Source organism: Lobosporangium transversale (genome assembly GCF_002105155.1).
Source record: "Lobosporangium transversale strain NRRL 3116 chromosome Unknown BCR41scaffold_6, whole genome shotgun sequence".
Classification (NCBI taxonomy): domain Eukaryota; kingdom Fungi; phylum Mortierellomycota; class Mortierellomycetes; order Mortierellales; family Mortierellaceae; genus Lobosporangium; species Lobosporangium transversale.
In genome coordinates this window covers 112677-125750 of record NW_019028984.1, presented here as the reverse complement: position 1 = coordinate 125750, position 13074 = coordinate 112677, and the positions used below count along the sequence as shown (strand labels likewise).

The 13074-nt window shown below is 41.6% G+C and overlaps 2 protein-coding genes across 2 annotated transcripts; one reads left to right on the top strand and one right to left on the bottom strand.

Moving 5' to 3' along the window:
• The first annotated feature begins 3833 nt into the window (after positions 1-3833).
• Positions 3834-7450, top strand: BCR41DRAFT_347575 (hypothetical protein). The gene has a single exon (XM_022023124.1). It carries the CDS (start codon positions 3902-3904, stop codon positions 7268-7270), a length of 3369 nt encoding a protein of 1122 aa, XP_021884345.1. The 5' UTR covers positions 3834-3901; the 3' UTR covers positions 7271-7450.
• BCR41DRAFT_202056 (hypothetical protein) lies at positions 7385-11638 on the bottom strand. The gene is made up of 5 exons (XM_022019892.1): positions 11546-11638; positions 11287-11475; positions 10703-11014; positions 10108-10475; positions 7385-9956 (listed from the first exon to the last, which is right to left on the bottom strand). Exons 2-5 carry the CDS (start codon positions 11411-11413, stop codon positions 7500-7502), a joined length of 3264 nt encoding a protein of 1087 aa, XP_021884344.1. The 5' UTR covers positions 11414-11475; positions 11546-11638; the 3' UTR covers positions 7385-7499.
• Between the last annotated feature and the right edge of the window lie 1436 nt (positions 11639-13074).

Sequence of the window (13074 nt, the reverse complement as noted above, 5' to 3'; positions counted from 1 at the left end):
TTTTTTTTTTTTTTTGTTCAAGTAAGCATAATGCATTACTTTTTGTCTCAGATCCACCTGTTAAAAGTGGGACGATAAATGTGCATTTGTGCTGTTTGTGCCTGAGAGCAATGGTAAACAAAAAAAAAAAAAAAAAAAAAAAAAAAAAACAAAGAAAAAGAAGTTTCGTCTTTATTCTACCTTCGTGGCGTGTTCCGTGAGTGTAAGGATCTTTCAAAGATTGCTTGTCCCCCTATTTTTTTTTTTTTTTTTCCCCTTCCTTTGAATGTGGTTAAGGAATGTCGTCGAGATGTGGAAAGTAAAACTAATGCAGCTCAATTAAAAACGTGCTTCGAGCAACCCTCATCAATCGTGTGTCTAATCTTGTTATTTTTTACTTTCTGGGATAGAAGATCTTGGGTCCCCTATCGTTCTCGTCAAGAGAGGCAAAGGGAGAGGGAAAAAAAAAAAAAAAAAAAAAAAGAGAGACTTGATTAGCGATCAGGATGTGACAGGATCAATGGAATGCGGGACAAAAAAAAAAAGGCAAGGAGACCCCTGTTTTTCTTTACTATGGTACTATGGTATATACTATGGGATGGATGCAATCTCTTGTTTTGAACAAAGCTTTGGCTCCCTCATAACGTGCTCGCGTTGACTGGATGTCGCAAGGAAGGAAAGTGACTGGGTACGAAAGGGGGAAAAAGGAAAGGAAGGATAGGAATTGGGAAAGAGGGGAAAGCGTAAAGTTCCGTTGAAAAAAGGACCCTGTTTATTGGGATCATTTCCTGCGGGAAGGAAAAGAAAAGAAGAAAATTATCCCGCTTGGATAGGTAGATTGAATGGTCCGATTCAATGCATGGATTACATGTGTATAAACCTTCAATCCTCATCAGCCTCCGTTTAGACCCCACTGAGCCACAAAAACCTTTTTTTATATTTCTATACATTTTTTTTTTTTATTGCTTATCCGATTCGTTCCCGTTTTTTTGGCGCGGATACCCAGGTAGGACACAGAGGGATGGGAGACTGGGGGAGGAAGTGAACACAAGCACAAGAATACGCATAAGCACACAAGCACAAGCAAAGAAGCACACGCAAGGATATGCATTCAAGGTGTACAACAACGGTACAATCCATGTAGCAACGGCAAACGGCATCAACAAAACAGTAGCAATTAGCAATAACAATTAACAATAATTTGCTGCTGTACTTGCCATGTTTTTTTTTTTTCTAAAAAAAAAAAAAAAAAAAAAAAATTGGGCGAGTGTGTGTGTGTGTGTGTGTATAACGTCTTTATCATTAATCATTGCACGAGAAGAGGCAATACTTCCTTTTGAGATTGTTGTATGGTTTTAAAATAAAGATTTATTGAAATGTTCATACCGCCAAGCACATGCTGTGCGGCGATCTTTTTTTACACCTAGCCAACAGATGGGATAATGGGCTAAGTAAAAAGATTGAGGATGATAAAAGATGATAGGATGTTATTTTAAATAATGAATCGCAAGCCAGTAGAAATAATCCAATGAGTCCACAATGGACCTTGGAGAAACAGTAAAAAAAAAAAAAAGGAGAGAAAGGGGAATTCTATTCCACCTTTTTAGAACTGTTTGCGTTCCTCTCGTACAACACGATTATTTCTCATGTTGAAAAAAGTAAAAAAGTAAACTTATTAAACCTTCTTCACTCCAACAACGACTGCGGCGGAGCAAACTTCATCCCCGATTGTTCGTTGAAAGCCCTTTTTGTCAATTTGGAGCTTTCACGACCCTTTTTTTTTTTTTTTTTTTTTTTTTTACTATAATGGGCGCTACCGTTAGATTTACAAATATATTGTAACCGAAGTTGTTCAATAGAAAAACGTGTCTTCAAGACTGAGCCTGAAAGGAAAAAAAAAAAAAAAAAAAAAAAAAAAAAGGTCTCTCTCTCTCTGTTACAACTCATGCATAAAAAAAAAATATAGCCCAAGACGTTAGTTTTTTTTTTTTTTTTTTTTTTTTTGTGCATGCATATATATATAAATATGCACAGGTCCTTGTATATAACAAAGGTTTATTTCTGAATGTTATCCGTCATTATTGAACACCGATGTTTCCCGCTGAGTTCTTTTTTGTTGAATCGTTGGGGGATCAAATAAAGAAAAAAAATAAATAAATAAAAATAAATAAATAAAACATGCAGAAGCGCTGCAGAGTATTTAGCATGCTAATGTTGACTAGACGTAGACTACGTTTGTATACATTGTGTTGTATACTTTTATATATACAAATGTCCATAGTGGGGTCTAACAGGAAGAGACACGTATACACAGTTCAGACCAAGAGAGAAAGAAAAGGAGAAGAAAGAAAAAAAAGAGAAAAAGAAAGAGAGAGGAAGAGAGAGAAAATGAAGATGAAAGTGGATGGTAGAAAAAACAAACAGAAAGAGTTCAATTGGATGTACATGTATTTCTGCTTATCCAGGCAGGCAGCTGAAAATTTTGGGAGCAGTTGTAATCAATGAAAAAGACCAAAGCGAAGTTCATTTTTTTTATTGTGTTTTCAATGTCTGTAATCCATCGATGGGATGTGTAGACTATCCATGTGTAGATGCCACGCGAGAACAAGGACACATGCACAACCATCCATTCAGTCTGTTTCTTTTTCTTTTTCTTTTTTTTTGCATTAATTCACACGGAAAGGATAAAAAGAGGTTGTTGATGGATAAGATAAATGAACAAGAAATGAAAAGAGAGAAGGGAGAGAGAGAGAGTGTGTGAATGTGAGAATGAGAGCATGAGGGTGAGCCATGTTTGGTATTTCACGCGCAAATGGTACATGTATATTTCAGGCCAATGGGTCTGGCGCATGTCTGTCGTCTAACATGATCACGATCACGATCATGACATGTCATGTTTTTTCACATTCAAAATAAATAAAAGAGTAAACTAGGCTAAATAAATCGTTGGGGAAATAAATAAGATAAAATAAGAAATAAATAAATAAATAAATAAATAAAAATAAATAAGAGTCAATTGTCATCGACACAGGCACACATTCACCATTTGACCCATTCCCATTAACAACATTAACAACATTTATATACAAATACATGGACATGGACATGCATAATATATATAATAAACATTATCATTTCATTCATTCACTCTTCTTTGATGAACTTTTATACTACTACACAACCCTTTTTTTTTTTTTTTTTCTTTTTTTTTTTTCTGATGTCAATGCCAATGTCAATGCCAATGCCAATGCCAATATCCTATCCTATCGGCGCACACACACCTTCACTCTCAATTCAATCGTAATCAACCCATTGTTTATATTTCGTGGCATGATTTGACCCGACCTGCAATGTATCCTTTTTTTGTTCGCTGTGCAGTCGTTATCATCTCTTCCCGTCCCTTTTTTTTTATTTTTTTTTTTTTTACTTTTTTCTTTTTCTTTTTCTTTTCTTTCTCTCCCTCTTTTTCACTTCCTTTTTAAATTTAAAAAAGCATTTGATTGCAACTTTTGTCCCGAACTTTTTTTTTTTTTTTTTTTTTTTTTTTTTTACACTTCCCAGTCCCAGTTTATTGGTAATATAATAAAAAGGAGCCTTGATCCCATCCACCTTTAAAACACATTATCAACTTTTTTTTTTTAAATCATCCTTTTCTCTTCCACTTCTTTCTCTCTTTCTCTCTCTCTCTCTCTTTCTCTTTATTCCTCAACAACTCCTTCATTTCCTTCATTGCATATATTCCCTTCACTCCTTCACTTCTCTCTTCTTCTTTTTTTTTTTCTTCTTTCTTTCTTTCTTTCTTTCATACTTTCACGCCTCCTCAAACACTCACACTTGCATTGACACATTTATAAAAAAAAAAAAAAAAAAAAAAAAAAAAAAGTTTTTTTGTAATTTCTTTCCATATCACACAATACCCATCATGAACTACGAACATTCTTTCGAGGATTGCCCTCTGCGCACATCTGGCTCAATCACAACAACTGATACAGCTCCTTATAGAATCCTAGACATTGACATTGACGCCCTGGATCTGTTCATTGCCAGTTACAACAACTTCGATACCCTTTACCATCAGCATTTCCTACAACAACACTTTCAACAAAAACAATCTCTCGAAACCTTTTCACAATCCCCCTACACATTCCCCCTTATCGACCATCAACAATATGAACAACCAGAACAACGTACCCGCGCTCGAATCCGTGCCCTGCGCTTCCTAACAGGCCTTGATATCTCCGAGGTCTTGTTGCCTGATTCAAATTCTTGTCTAAACAGCCAACTGGCACATTATAGCAGTAGCCATCATGATGAATGTACAAGCCAAGTCCAGCCCTTTGTAATTGCAGATGATGCTATCATCTCTGTAGATGAACGGCAGCTGAGTTTGAAGCCCACAACACAAAGGCGCGTCCACGTTTGTATCCACACCACCTTCCAGCCCCCTCACTCTCTCTCTGAAGACGCTACCTCAGACCTAGAGGGAACTAGCAACAGCAGTGACTACGACGACGACAGCTGCAACCGAAGTACCGTCTCTTCTTCTTCAACCTCCTCCTCCTCAATCGCTCTGGGTTATAGAATATATCTTATCAAAGATGTCACAGAAATGCATGGCTTGGCTCTCGCTGCCAAGAATGGTATCAAAGCCAGTGGCCGTCTTTCACAACCTCAGCAGCCATTCATCGCACGACGAGATCTTTATCGACGAGTACAAGATTTAGAGCACAGACAAATAACTGACCCTGCATCACCATCTAATGACGACTCTCGACCAGAAGCAAAGAATGAGAACGAGAATGAGAACGAGAACGAGAACGAGAACGAGAACAAGAACAAGAAGGTCCCTGTCATCACCCATCGAGATTCCGGTATCTTGATCGTGGACTCGCAGAAAGAGGCTTCTCCTGTTCCTGCTCCTGCTTCCGGAACAGTGAGCACCCGCTCCTCCGTCTCTTCATTGACCTCCATGTTCTCTGACCCAGGCTTGCTGATCCTTCAAGTAACTCGCTTCGGAACTGTGGATCATGCGTTCGCCATCCCACAATCAGATGATCAAGACACCCTCTTCAACGACAGGGCTTCATTGCCAAGTCAGACACAACCCTTGTTCCTGGCCCAGAACAGGGCCGCAATCGAAACCATGGCCAGCAATGCATTGATGGCCTATTTGCATCCTCAGGATTTGGGTCTCCTCTGCAAAAGCCTGGACCAGATCTGCAAGTCTTATTACACAGTCTTCCGTGTCCGCTGGCGGGTTGAGGCCTTGGATGACGATGATGATGATGTGTCCTGCCTAGGAGATACTCGTGAGGAAAATGAGGAGGAACTCCGCAAGAGGAAAGAGGCCATCGAGAGGGCTGTACTCTACTCCGATGCCGAGGGCACAGTAAGCACAATCGAGTTCCAAGGTGAACTCTTTGAGGAATGGGTAGATCCTTCCGTGACAGCCGCTCAACGTACAGCAGATCCCTTCGAGTATCAAGAATATGCCTGGACCGAGGTCACAGGTCTGCTCGCCCATGGTAGCCCTGTCCTAGTCGTTCGACCATTGACAATGATTGAGATTGAAGGTGATAAACCTTCTAGCAAAGCTGCTACTGCTACCACTGCCACTGCCACTGCCACTGCCATTACTACTGCCACTACCACTGCTACTACCACTCCCACTGCCGCTGCCACTTCTGCTATCACCACTACCACTACCACTACCACTACCACTGCCACTGTCTCTGATTCTGCCACTGCTTGCGTCGTCGCCTCCACCTCCACTGCCACTGCCACTGCCGCCGCCGCCGCCACCACCGCCACAGCTACAGTTAACAAGAGCCAGCTTCGTTCCAACTCACCCTATGTTGACTCCACCAGCGATGATGATGAGGGTTATCTCGAGATGGAGACAGACCTCGATATGGACATGGAGTTGGACGACATGGTGGTGATCAATTCCAAGACAACCCTTGTTGATTTTGACCTTCAAAAGGACGGCACATGGAAGCGTATGGACCTTGGAGAGGGCTTGTATCTGACGCAGTATGGAAGTATGCAAGGACTGTCGGGCCTGTTGAAGAGCTGTCCCAATGGCGAGCCAGAAATCCCCATGTCTTTGATCCCTACCTCCATCTCTTCCCTCTCCAACCTGTCCTCTACTTTATCCAACTTTTCACCATCCTCTTTGCCCTCGACCACCACCACAGCCGCCAGAAACGTGGTTGCATCCCTTCAACAACGATCCTACCGCTACTATGCTCGCCACAAACGGTATAGTGCCATCCGACCCACAAGTTTGATCGCCTTCCTTTCATCGTCCTCCTCCTCCTTGATGACCATGAAGGATCGTTTGCCTACTTCTTGGGATGAGGCTTCCATGATCTTGTATGACGCTCGCAAGCAATGGACCCAAGAGGCTTCCATGATTCTGTTGGATGCTCGCAAGCAGTGGACCGATAAGGTCCAATCGCATCAAGAACAACTCAAGGGATGGTGTGAACATTTGTTGGATTCAGCTCTTGATCAGACCATTCGAGGGGTTGCAAACGGAATGACTCTCTTGGGCCTGGATCTCCAGCCTTATCCTTCCCCTCCTCCCCATACTATCCTTTCGACCACACAATGGGTGGAGTACATGGATGAGATGGAGCAGCAACAGATCCAACTACAGCTTCAACAACAACTTTTGCAGCAGCAAAAGGAGCTAGAGGAAGATGAGAGGCAAAAGAAGAAGGATCTGGAGATGGAAAAGCTGAAGCAGCAAGCTCAAGCCATCGTCGAAATCCACAACAACATCAATAACCCACACAAGAGATTGTCAGGTTTGGATCGCGCTGGAAAAGTCTTGGAGGCCAACTGTCCTGTGGCCTTGGAGACTGTAGTCCGTCGAGTCGGAAGCAGTTGGATCGGCCAGAGGGTCGGCCAAGTAGGAGCAACCGTAGGGGAGATGTCAATCACACGTCGTTGTGGTGATTATTTAGATACAAAGAAGAAACTCGAGACCTTGGACAGTGTAGCGGATCAAGTGGTCGATTGGTGGGAGAGTGAGGATCGAACCTCAACCGTTTTGAAGAAGGCAAAGGAAGTTGTTTCGACTGCAACTGCCACTTCAACAACTGTCTCGACCGCGACCGCGGCCTTGTCCTCGGCTGTGTCTGTTGTCTCTGCTGTCTCTGCTGTTTCTGCTGTACCATCCATGTCCATGTCCAAGGTCAAGAGTTCGGTCCCACCCTTGTTGAGCACTGTTGTCTCTTATACACCCTTTGTCCCATCCTTCTTGACAAGACATGTCAAGGTGTAAAAAAGTTCTTTTTAAAAAAAATAAAAAATATTGTAAATCATACCCATCAAAAAACATAAGCATAGAAAAATAGACTTTATTATTATTATTATTATTTCGAAAGATACAGCACAAACAAACTTTTGAAATGTATTGGGTATATAGCAATCTATTTATTAAAATACAAATGATCCATGCGCTTTTCTTGTCTTTTCTCTCTCTCTCTCTCTCTCTCTCTCTCTTTCTCTTTTTATTGATAAGATTCCATCCTTCCCTTAGCTCCAAGACGTGCCAATCTGGCTTCAATCTCTCGCTCGCGTCGTGATAATTCTTGTTGTCGTTCTTGCTCATTTTGGATCTGTTGTGAATTAGGCTCTATATGGTTCAGGTCCACGTCATCCTCGAATTGAGGCAACTCGCCTGGATAGCGGACTTCATTAAAAGGACCTACGTCCATGCTCTCGATATTGGATGGTGTGGGATGAGTAGTAACGTTCTGTTGTTGTAACATTGCATCCGAGCTCGACCGAGAGGATCTGGAGCGAGTTGCTGCTACTGCTGCCGCTGCTGCCGCTGCTGCTGTCCTGGAATTAGAATTATTCCTCGAGATCGTTCTAGAACCAGGCCTCGATCTGGATGCGGATGAGCCTGGGATGTTCTCCATGATAACAGGCTCATCAAAGATAGTCATCAAAACTGAGGATGGTCTAGAGGATCGAGCTGACCCTGCAGGAGAAGGCCGCACATTGTTCAGAGTTGACTGCGGATGGTTTGAAAAGAGAGATAATGGAGCCTGAGTTGAAGGAGCATGCATGGTGTACCTATTGTTGTCGTTGTTGTTATCATCATCGTCATCAAAGTGTGCTATCTGAGGAGCAGCATTCCCATGATTAGAGTCATTGGCTGTAACGGTATTGGCGGCCGTAGCGGTAGCGTTGTTGGTAGCGTTGTTGGTAGCAGCATGCTTTGAATCAAAACGTGGAACGCCATATGCATGTTGACCATAGCCTGCGCCGGCGCCACCACCTAAGAATAAATTATTGGGGTTGGTGTTAGATACCGATGGTGGTGCTGGTGTGTAAGATCGTGATGCTTCATCAGGTGCTACTCGCTCTTCTCTATGACTGAATGGTTCTAATGCCGCGCCTGAGGATGATGCTGACGTTGGCTGGGCCCGTGGGAAACCAGTGTTGCTTTCTTCTGTAGTGATAGGAGTGAAAGCAAAGTTCTCCGTGTTTGTTTTTTGCAAAAGAGCCGTTTCAGGTATCGATGATGATGCTGTATTGCCATGGTCTGGAGAGTTGTCCATTTTGACGTTGTCACTATTATCACTGGGATGTGAGGTAAAAGTAGGATTGAAGGTAGGTCCTTGCAAAGCGTTCGCGTCTTCTGAGATCCGATGAATCTCATTCTGAGAGGGTCCTGAACGTTGATGAGATGCGGATTGATCCCAACTATTTGAACGGACTTGAGTATTGGACTGTTCTCCTCCTTTTCCTTCTCCTTGAGCTACGGATAAATCTTGAGTGCTATTGTTATTCTGATCAATGACACTTCTACTGCTCGTGTTGTTTGGCAAGTTATTTTGCCGAAAGAGATCCATACATGATGGGATATATCCAGATCTAGACTCAGACGCACTTTCCCGTCGCCGGCTATCATACTCTGAGGAATCCAATTGAATATACCCATGGCCACCTGTCAAACCACCTCCTAACCCACCGCCTCGCTGTAGACTATCACCAGGTGCTCCAAACTTGATAAGTGGTCGATGTTGAAGTTGGCGTGTCTGGACTGTATTTTGGACGCTAGGGCCATAAATGTCACCACTCTGATCAGTACCTGCCCCTCCAATCCCGGTTCTAGCTCCGGCCTCATTTCCAAAGGAACGAAGACTATTCCATCGTGGCAAACTTGCCTGTGCCAAATCTCGTTGTCCAGAAGTGCCAAAATAGCCCATAGTTCCATACGTCTGCAGGGTATGTTGCTGCTGCTTTGCGTCATCCAGGGCGTCGGTTCCACTACCACTGCCACTACCACTAGGTCCAGAAAAGCTTCCGCGGATAGTCCTCTGATGCGGCATACCCTTGATATCCACAAACCGAATTGCAGCAGTCGGTAAAGATTGTGCCGCATAGTATTCTGCCTGCAGCATCTGTTTCCGCTCCTTGGCAGAGACCATCAAGATACGACCCGAAGAGTTCTTTCGATTACCAGTGTTGGTGTTGGTATTGGCACGCTCGCGTTGAAGTGGTGATGGCGTTGTTCCATAGAATTCATCATTTGGATTGGTGTTTGTTTCATTGTTGGTACTATTGCTGTCTGGGCCATTGCTGCTGTTAACAACTGCATTACTATTAACAGTTTTACTATCTCCATCTGTGATCTGCAAGTCTGGGTTGGATCCTTGCTGTTGAATCAAGTGTTGATTATTGAGCCATTTTAAGCCCTCTAATCCTAAAATAGCACTTCGGGTAGTCAAGGGGGCGTTTGGATCTTCGTTGCGCTCCCATCCATACATAGATGCATCATCGTCTTCATCCTGATCATCCACCAAATGAATATGTGCAGCCATTGATTCTGATGACAAGGAGAGGATATAAGCAAAGACTGCTAAACCGACAAATACATAGACGCTCCAGAACTCAATGGAACCTGGCTCCTTGGGGACATAATCCCCAAACCCAATTGTGGTCAGGGTGACGAACTACATGCATATATATATATATATATATATAGAAAAGACAATGGTTAAGAATATATACAAGATAGTATGTACAGATGTACAGAAGTGATAGAGAAAATAATGTAAAAAAATAAATAAAAATAAAAATAATAAATTTCCAAGAGAGACATACACAAAAGTACAAAGACTCTAAAAAGGTCCAGGGCTCGAAAGCACAAAAGACACCAGCGCCTCCGAACCACATGACGATCCAAATACAGATCATACGAAGGATCATCTTGCGTTTCACAACGCGTTTGACGCGTTGTTCTTCTTCAAACCGTGCTAGGGGGAACGAGATATCTTTGGCTGACATCCGAGTTTGTACTCGGGTCAGATGGGCAGGCTTAGAAAAACGATCGACTAATCGCCAATGAAACTGCTCAATGACGGCATTGCGGAGCGAGACCACAAAGAATCCCACAGAGCTGATTCCCAAGAGTCCGTAAAAGAAAAAGATGATTTGACCTGCGGCAGTTTTTGGACTGAGATTACCATACCCTTTTAGAGGAAACATTAATAATAATAATAATAATAATATAATAATAATAATATAATAATAATAATATAATAATAATAATATAATAATAATATAATAATAATAAAAACATTAGTATACAGCGAGCAAAGGTGATGAGAGAATGAAGCGATAAGAATAATAACAGCGACTATAACAATGAGAAGAAAAGAGGGAGGGACCATTTCCTATTCCTCCTTTGCTTACTTACCAATGGTAGCAAATGAAACGATGCAAAAATTAACAGCCTCGTCAAAGGACCATTCCTCAAGTGAGGAGTAGATAGCAGCACCGATGATGATGATGATGGTCATGACGAACGAGGAGATGATGAGTGCTTTAAGTGTGGCGGAGAGTCCTGCGGAAGGGAAACCTCGCCACCAGTCAATTGTCAACATGATCGCGACAATGGATGCAAATATAGCGGTGATGATACAGGCGAGGAATCCATGAGAGAATTGACCATCTGGTGGTAGTGTATGGGTACTAAGGAATGATATTAAAGCCGCAATACAAAACAGAGCTGGAGAGACAAAAGTTTAAATTGTCACACACATAAACCGGACCGTGCAGATTGTTAGCCAAAGAAGGAAAGTGAATATTGTAAAGGAAGGGAGGGGAAGAGAGGGAAGAATGGAAGAGAAGAGTGGGTATGATAAAGAGAGAGAGAGAGAGAGAGAGAGAGAGAGAGAGTTAATACATGTCCTTATATGATAGAGAGGATTTAAAAAGCATATGCTTAAAGTTCATTAAACTTCATGCAACTTGTTTGTTTGTTATTCCCGGTCTCTTTACCTTCGAGATACGCTGTGATGACAGGGATACGTCGAAGCCATGGCGCCCTGTCCATGATACGGAGTGTAACACCGATACAGCTAAGCATCGTAAAAACAATCGCACATGCCAAGAATACCTTCTCCATCTTTCCGATCTCGGCCAGATGAGTCTTGCTTTCGCCTGATCGGAGTACAATCCAAATCGGATCTGCAAGGCAACGGACAACGGTGAGAATGGTATAGGCCTGTAAGGTGGCGATCATCAGATACGGACCTACTTTTTCTAATCGAGGATGAGGTATTCCTCCGGTGGTAACGGTTCGTTGTCCAAAGTTATGGATATTGTTGCTGCTACTATGATGATGGTTATCATTGTTGTAGTTGTTGTTGTTTGGCTGTATTGTGTTTCCATATGGGGTGTTGCTATTGTTATTACTGATGCCATTGTTGTCATTGTCTTGCGACAACGGAGAGGGGTTTTGATCTTTTATTAAGCTTGGCCGAGGTGACTGGATTGCATTCTCCATATGATGATTGACGGAGGAAGGAAGCCCAATGGAGGTCCCATGGGGAGGAATATAGGGGTGAGCACGAGTGGATCCACGCCCTCGATCGAGATTGATCTGAAGATCAGGCAGCCGTGGATTCCACATGGCTTAATATTTTTATCCCTTCAAAAACCACTGTAGATATATATCTTTTTTTTTTCTTTCTTCTTCACAACTTTTGGTATTTGTCGTTAATGAGCTTTTTTTTGTTGCTATTACTGTTGTCGTTACTGCCGTTGCTACTCTTGGTGTTACTGTTGCTCTTAATAAAAATGTGGATTGAGATTGCTAAACGTTCTGCTTCTTGGATAAAGGTGACCCAATTGAATGGATTCTAACCGGATATAGATAGTACGCTGGCTATAGAGTGGGAAAGTTGTATTTGATGCAGACAAGCAAGGTAGGGAGATTGACAATTTGGTTAGGATAGGGTAAACAGGATGGTAAGGAAAAAAAAAAAAAAAAAAAAAAAAAAAAAAAAAAGATCGATGCAGATGAAAGAAATTTCAATGGATGAGCAGCAGGGGGAGGGTATGGGATGAGGAATGATGGATGAAAGAATAGGGGATGGAGAGGAAAATGACGAAACAATGGTTAAATCGGGTTGAACAAATAAAAAAAAAAAATCAAAAAAAAGAGAATGATAATTGAATGAACGTTAGGATGGGATGAATTAGAAGAGGAAGAAGAATTGTTCCACTTCCCTTCAAACAGTTTTTTTTAATCCAGGGTTTCTTATTAGAGACTAAATTGGTTTACACCTTGACTCCAAATGTTTTTTTTTTTTTTTTTTTTTTTTTTATTTTATTTTGGTCAAAATGATATAAAAAAAACAGTTTGAAACCGAGCCATGAATGAAATGGGTCTTCTTTTAGTTTACAAAATCCGCTTTTTTTTTTCCTTCAATTGAATAACGAACAATGACATGCCATAGCAGAGTGATAAAAAACAAAAGAAAGTTGATAAATGAAAGATGGGATAAGAACATTGACAGGATAATAAACGCGATTAAAAAAAAAATAAAAAAAAAAAGTTGTAGTACAGCCTTTTCATTTCTTGAACGAGAACGTCCAAAAGGTTCTGTCCAATTGAATAGCAAAGAGCAAGCACACATTCACACATTCACACATTCACACATTCATTGTAGGCATTCTTTGCTATGTTGTGTTCTTGGATATAATCACGTGATTTTAGGGCCACCGAAACATCATGTAATCGGGTCTTTTTTTTTTTTTTTTTTTTTTTTTACCCCAATCTTC

What these genes read in the sequence shown, in the direction of transcription:
- BCR41DRAFT_347575 (XM_022023124.1), top strand. Translation starts at nt 3,902, where the DNA reads ATGAACTACGAACATTCTTTCGAGGATTGCCCTCTGCGCACATCTGGC.
- BCR41DRAFT_202056 (XM_022019892.1), bottom strand. Translation starts at nt 11,413, where the DNA reads ATGGAGAAGGTATTCTTGGCATGTGCGATTGTTTTTACGATGCTTAGC. An exon ending in CATCACAGCGTATCTCGAAG is followed by an intron (nt 11,015 to 11,286) that starts GTAAAGAGACCG and finishes TTGTCTCTCCAG; the next exon opens with CTCTGTTTTGTATTGCGGCT. An exon ending in TAGAGTCTTTGTACTTTTGT is followed by an intron (nt 9,957 to 10,107) that starts GTATGTCTCTCT and finishes ATATGCATGTAG; the next exon opens with TTCGTCACCCTGACCACAAT.